General features: G+C 30.9%; 1 protein-coding gene across 1 annotated transcript; it reads left to right on the forward strand.

Annotated features, from left to right (window-relative positions):
• Nucleotides 1-587: 587 nt before the first annotated feature.
• On the forward strand, nt 588-2,176 carry LOC112525573 (desmethylxanthohumol 6'-O-methyltransferase-like). The gene is made up of 2 exons (XM_025135758.1): nt 588-1,449; nt 1,847-2,176. Exons 1-2 carry the CDS (start codon nt 652-654, stop codon nt 2,141-2,143), a joined length of 1,095 nt encoding a protein of 364 aa, XP_024991526.1. The 5' UTR covers nt 588-651; the 3' UTR covers nt 2,144-2,176.
• The last annotated feature ends 5,285 nt before the right edge of the window (nt 2,177-7,461 follow it).

The raw sequence follows: 7,461 nt of genomic DNA on the forward strand, positions 1-7,461 counted from the left end.
GTCTATGTTTAAACAGTGTTTTTGACGACATGGCTAACAGATTTATTTTAAAGATGACATGGTTAAATGGGGTGACACTTACCATCCAAAACGCATAACTAGTCACACATACGAGATAGGCCTCAAAGATGATCTGCTCTGCAATGCTCTATAGATATCCCTCCTACAACTTCATTAAATACCGCTTATCCTAGTGAGTTTTACGGACCCCACTCGATCAGAAGATTTAGATGAATTCTTCACTTCTTCTGCTTGTTTAAGGGTTTTTTCTTTATATATAAAAATTATTATCTAATTAATTAATTTCTAAAAAAAGATATACTTAAAATATGTTTATCTCTCTCTTTTATTAAATTTAACGTTGAAAAATGAAATTTAACGTTGAAAAATGAAATTTAAGAGGATCTTTACAAGATTGCGTTTCTCAAGAGGGAGATCTTGAGCTATTGATTCATTTATTTTATTATATATAATTAATCACATGCATATCCCACGTTTTTATGTCATTTTTTTATGTCCTAACTTGCTTCAATGATTCTCTCTCTATTCTGAAACCAATTGAACCACTATTATGTTGGCTTATTATAAGAATGTGGTTCTTCAAGATTTTCATCCATAACTCCATTGAAGGCTGCAAGGTTCTTGACACTCATGATGATGATGATGATGAAGAATACCCTGGATGAAACAGATGGTGATGCAATCTTGAAAGGCCAGGCACAAATATTACGCTACATATATGGTGTTCTTGATGGCATGGCTTTAAGATGTTGTGTTGAGCTTCGTATAGCTGACATTATAAGCAATCATGGTCGTCCTGCCACTTTGTCTGAAATTGCTAGTGGCATCAACTCTCCTTCAATAAACATGGATGGGCTTGGCCGACTCATGAGGTTCTTGGTTTATAAAAAGGTGTTTGATGAAATGCCTGAACCAGAAAAAGGAATGGGAGAGGGAGAAAAAGTTTACTCACTGAACTATTGTTCTAAGTGGTTGTTATTGGATACAAATGTGACATTGGCACCCACGGTTATGATGCGGACGGACCCATCAATGGTCTTGCCCTTGCATGTACTGAGCCGATCCATCAAAGAAGGTGGTACAACCTTTAAAATGACTCATGGAGAAGAAATGTTTGATTTTTCTCATCATAACTCAGAATTCAATAGGATCTTTAACGAGGGCATGTCGTGCAGTGCTAAGATCACCTTAGATGTGATCATATCGAAATACAAGAATGGATTTCTTGGGTTGAAAGGAAGCGTCGTTGATGTTGGCGGTGGTACTGGGGTGGCAATTTCTGAGATTGTGAAGACATATCCACATCTTAAAGGGATCAACTTTGATTTACCTCATGTTATTTCCACGGCACCAACATATGATAGGGTTACCCATGTCCCTGGGGACATGTTTAACACCATTCCTCCTACCGAAACAATATTTATGAAGGTAACTTTATTGTTCATGGCTATAAGAGCTTAACTTAGAAAGTAAAATAATCCTTGGGGTCAATAAGAACAATAGTTCCTCTTACTCGTACGTTTGGCTGCCATAGGTTGCAAAAACCTTCTGGCCATGCCAACCTCCCATAGCACTATGTGGTCGTCCACCTAGACCATGTTGATTTGTGGTGCCTTTGGATTGTCGATATCTCTTAAAAGACTTTGTTGTTCAAGAACTTTTAATGTTCATTTCGTTAACCTTTTACTTTTACTTCCGTTTTCTAATACAAATTTTTAAGTTTAAAAATCTGAAAGTTGTATGTAATAGTTATTTCCTTGAGGAATATTTTTATGGAAATTGAAACCATACAATACGGATAATGATATTGCTCTTTGCATTTCAGTGGATTTTGCACGATTGGAGTGATGAAGACTGTATCAAGATTCTTACTAACTGTCGAAAAGCGATATCTAAAGAATGTGGAAAAGTTATTATTGTGGAAGTAGTTCAGAATTCCACTGAAGATGATTTTTTCGATGACACACGTCTTACATACGATTTGGTGATGTTTTCACACTTTTCTGGAGGAAGAGAACGAACAGAAAGTGAATGGAAGAAGCTGCTTGAAGAAGGAGGCTTTTGTCGTTACAATATTATCAAGATTCCTGCAATTCAGTCGATCATCGAGGCTTTTCCATAGTAACATTATATGTTCAATTTAATGTTTTAACATTTAATAAATGTTGTGTGTTTAATATTAATTTTCTATTAATAAATTAAATATACCTAAATACAATAAAATTATACGGAACTATAAAAACTACTCTAAAATAGTTTTTGAATGCATACATATAAACATATATTTATTGAATAAAAAACATTATATTTTTCCAAAATAGTCTCAAAGAACTTGTGAGGAATGCGGAAAACGTGTTATCAACTAATTATAATATATTTATATATGAAAAACTATTGCTTGGTTATTATATAAACTTAAATTGTATTGAGCAGTCTATTGGAACACTTAAACATATTATGTAACGTTTTATAGAATCGCTTTTTGTCGTCATCTTTATCGCATTCTTGAGTGCTTATCTTCTCAAATAAGATTATGAATTTTTGTTGTTAAGATTTTGGTTTAGGTTAGAAATATGAATATGATTTGGTTTTAAGAAAATGTTTAAAGAAGATGAAGCAAAAAAAAGAAAGGGGTAAAAAGATAATAAAGAAAACCCAGATGTTATGTGCAACTGGCTCGCATTTGATGTCTTGATTTCTATGGTTATATATATATATATATATATATATATATATATATATATATATAGGAGCGATTAAATGAAAACCATCATCATTTGTAAAAACCGTACAAATCACCCTCATACGTCGATTTCATTGTTTAATCTTATGAAATTTTTTCATGAAATTGTTTAATCTTGTGAAATTTTTTCATATAATATTTTTTTTAATGAAGTTATTTCATATATGGTTATGAAATTGTTTCATATACTACTTAATGAAATTTTAATGAAACTGTTTCATGTATTTCTTTAAAATTAAAATAATGAAGATGATAATATCCATGATTAATATTCTCCACAATAAAAATGATTAATCAACCTCTTATAATTACAAAAAAAATGAACAAAATGAAAAATTATGATTGGTGGAATGARATTTTTACGGTTTTTACAAATTGAGTGGTTTTCATTTGATCGCTCCCATATATATATATATATATATATATAACCATACAAATTTCATTCATCCAATCATAATTTTTCATTTTGTTCATTTTTTTTGTAATTATAAGAGGTTGATTAATCATTTTTATTGTGGAGAATATTAATCATGGATATTATCATCTTCATTATATTAATTTTAAAGAAATACATAAAACAATTTTATTAAAATTTCATAAACATATGTGAAATAACTTCATCAAAAAAATTATCGTAGTGGAACATTTTATAAGATTAAACAATTTTAAGAAAAAAATTCATAAAATTAAATAATAAAATCAACGAATAAAGATGGTTTGCACGGTTTATACAAATAAATGTGGTTTGCATTTTATCGCGCGCTCTCTCTCTCTCTATGTATATATATATATTAAAATATTTACCATGTGATATGGGCATCAAAGCAATTGAAACGTTTTAAAAAAATTATATTTTATTAATTAAACATAAAAGATTAGAATCTTAATAGCTTTTTCACAAGAACACTCAACAACGAATAATTATCAAAACCACCAGGGTGATACTTGATTGATTTGAGTTTGGTTTTAAAGATCAGAAATATCAGAAGGTCTCAGGTTCAAATCGAAAGAGAAATAAAAATCCCCTTGTGGCAACGGAAAGTAGTACCAAATGTGTTGTTGAGAGCCTTTTTTAGATCATATGCTTTGCAGATAGCCCGTAGAATAACGCTTCGTTTTCTTGGAAAAAGAGCTAACTAAACGGAAAGTAGTACCAAAATACGCCAAAATTGGCGTTATCAATTACATTTCTTAGTTACTCCATGATTCTTACCATTATTATTATTAGGTGATAGATGAAGATACACTTAAGAATTTTGGTGGGATTTCAAGACCATTAGTAATCAAAGCTCAATGAAGATGGTACAACGAACAATGTTCTAGAATAGGCTCTCGTACATAAGAAAACATATGATATTATATATGTTATATAGATTTGCGATTATATATTACGCCATGAAAAATGTCGTGACCTCATCATGGCTTCCAAGTAGAGATGGCCAAATGGGTCTGGCCCAACCTGGGACCGGGACCCACTTGGGATCGGCTTGGCTTAGGACTGTTTGGGACCGACGGTCCGGGACCGGTTTTAGATTTTTCATCAAAAAATCGGCCCGACCCGATTATGGGTTTGGCTCGGGACTGGCCCGATTTTTCAAAAATATTATTATTTTATTACTGACACCCTACGATCATATGACCATTTTTTTCCCATTTTTTATCTCATTTATACACTCTATTTACTATATATAAGTCATATGGTGTACATGGGAATATACGAACTCAAAAACGTTCATGATTCTTGTTATAATTCGTGATTTCAATTCGTATTCTCGCAAAAAAAACGTATTTTTTAGATGTATTTAACTGATTCTATTACATATTTTCAAGTGTATTAAAATAACACTTTTATATTATCTAAAAAATCTTCAGGGAAAAAATTTATGTAAAAAATCAATTTAGAAAAAATACATAGGACCAATTTAGGCCTGGCCCAGAACTGGTACCGATCCTCATAACTGGTTACAAAGTACCTTAACTGGGCCTTGGGTTTTTGGTTGAGACCGGATACACCGTGATCGGTTATGGAAATAGTGTTTGAGACCGGGACCGATTTGGGTCCGGTTTTGCCTGGCCCAGCCTGGGACCGATTTTTGGTTATCTCTACTTTCAAGGCTTAAGCTTGGCCACACCGCCACATCATGTCTCGCCTCACGCTACTCAAAACCTTGCTCACAACCCAGACCCGCTACAACTTTCTAGTATTTGCAATCCCAGCCCTTATAGTTTATAAAATTCTAATTTGAATTATCTTTATTTATTCCAAATTTTATTGGAGTCCGAAATTTGTTATTTGGAGTTTTAAAAAATCATATTTAAATTTTAAATCCTGGTATATAGGGTTGGGTTCACGTGAGACCAAAGGTTTTTTATGAGACCCGTAAGACCAATTTATGTTCATTGATTAACTTTATAAGCTAATGATTTAATGGTCTAAAGTTATACGGTGGCAATTTTGTGATTATTGAGAAGTATCGTGGCAATTTTGTGATTATGAATGTTCAGATTGTAGATATAATCCAAAGGTTGAGAATTAGTCTTACCGGTCTCACGAAAAACCTTTGGTCTCACATGATCCCAAGTCCTGATAATATAACTTTAAAGTATATGGATTTTAGATATTAATTATCATATTTCCACAATTTGGATTAATATTGCGCAAAATTCACAATTCGAATTGATTTTTTTATAATTATTCCTATGTTTTGATTATTTTATGTTATGTTTTATAGTTTAGGTATGAAATTCACGATTGATGCTACGAGTTAATTAACTAAAATATTTTGATTTGTAGAATATATTGGAACATAAAATATATTAACTTCAACGTATGTATGTTATTAAATTATTAAATACGGATATCGTGATCAAGTTTAGTTAATAACTAGTGTTTGACATCGCGCGTTGCGCGATGACGATAATTTTTTTTAAATTATTGAAGTTAGTTAAATGAATAGATGATCACATTTATATATTAAATTTATAAGAATCAGTATTACCTTTGATATATGAATCTACCCACCTCATTTTGATTATCCATATATTTTATACGAATTTTACAAAAAAAACAAATTAATCCCAAATACAGTGTAAACAACCTCGAAAACACACTGTTTCGAGCCAATTAGAGTCATAACTGACTTTCGACCCTTCATGAAAGTGGTTGCAAGATACGAGCTTATTACGATTTACAGTTTGTGAGTTATACATTAGCAAAGTACGGGAGCTGCACTGTCGGTAAAATCCAGTTTCACAATTTCTTAACTAACTTTTATGATCCCAACTTCGCGTTCAATCAAACGGGTAATTTTCTCCCCGACTACGGGTCCCATACTACCCCCCATAAACTGAAAATCCATAACCCCAATTGCTACGTAATACATTTTAGTTGTCTTATGCTTGTTTGAACAACCTCGGTTAATCTTGTCTTTTTTATTATGTTGTACTAAAAAATGATTGAAACTCGTGTTTTTGGTCATTTAGTAAATATACTATTATTATATTCAACTATTATGTAAATAGACTTATACATATTAATCATAAATAACCCCATCTTTTTATAGGATACTTTTTCAAATAGTGTCCTATAAAATAGCTAATATGATGTTTTTTACAAAATGTCCTAATGAACTTGTTACAATGCTAAAAAACGTCCTATAAACTTATTGCAATTTTAAGGATCCCATAAATTATCTTACAAATTGATCTATTAGGATGTTTATTTATTGGTAGCATTCTATATACCAATTTTGTTGTAGTGTGAGTCAGTTAAATAGTTTATAGGTGAATCACACGGGTTCATATATGAATCAGTAAAATAGTTCATTGTGAACTGTATGGGCTCACATATGAACATATAGTTTATATGTGAATCATACAGATCCACATATGCACTTTTTTTGTCACTTATTTGTAAAAGTTACGAAACTACCTCTCTATCTTCTGCATATCATGTGAGGAATTATTCAGTGCTTTACARTAAAAAACACAAATCTTGACTAGATGAAAGGTTAGAATCACTTMTCTATTTACCACTTTCAAATAAATCTACGCCTATATATATACACATATACATATATGTACAAATATATATAAATATTCACACATTCACACACATATGTGTGTATATATATATATATATATATATGTGTGTGTGTGTGTGTGTGTGTGGGCTTAATCATATGAAAACCTATGGAATTGTGATAACTTTGAGAACCTGTGATCATAAGTTATTTTATATGATTTTTTTCTATCTACTCATAATATTTAATGTATTGATTGTCATATATTTTGTTTCAGAATGTATTTAGGGGGTGCTTGGGATTGCTTATTTTAGGTGTTCTTTGACTTATTTCAGTCTGGTACCGGTGATAAGCTAAATGCTAGTGTTTGAATGAGGAAAAATAAAACTGCTTATACCAGTGCCAAACCAGTAATAAACAGTTTTTGATGAGTTAATCCTTCCTGACTTATGAAAAACTGTTTATTACCAGTTTACCATTTTAACCATATTTTATTAATGTTTGTTGATTATTAATCTTATTGATATAAATTTTTTGTCAAAGATATTATTGTAAATGATGAAAAATAAATTTTTACATGTTAAAAAATAAATAAGTTAATAAGTCAATAATATGGAAGACTGTTCTTTTACATATATAAGCAAAATTTGACAAACACTAAAAAACAACTTATCA

The sequence above is a fragment of the Cynara cardunculus genome (genome assembly GCF_001531365.2).
Source record: "Cynara cardunculus var. scolymus isolate 2C chromosome LG 13, CcrdV1, whole genome shotgun sequence".
Classification (NCBI taxonomy): domain Eukaryota; kingdom Viridiplantae; phylum Streptophyta; class Magnoliopsida; order Asterales; family Asteraceae; genus Cynara; species Cynara cardunculus.

What these genes read in the sequence shown, in the direction of transcription:
- LOC112525573 (XM_025135758.1), top strand. Translation starts at nt 652, where the DNA reads ATGATGATGATGATGATGAAGAATACCCTGGATGAAACAGATGGTGAT. An exon ending in CCGAAACAATATTTATGAAG is followed by an intron (nt 1,450 to 1,846) that starts GTAACTTTATTG and finishes TTTGCATTTCAG; the next exon opens with TGGATTTTGCACGATTGGAG.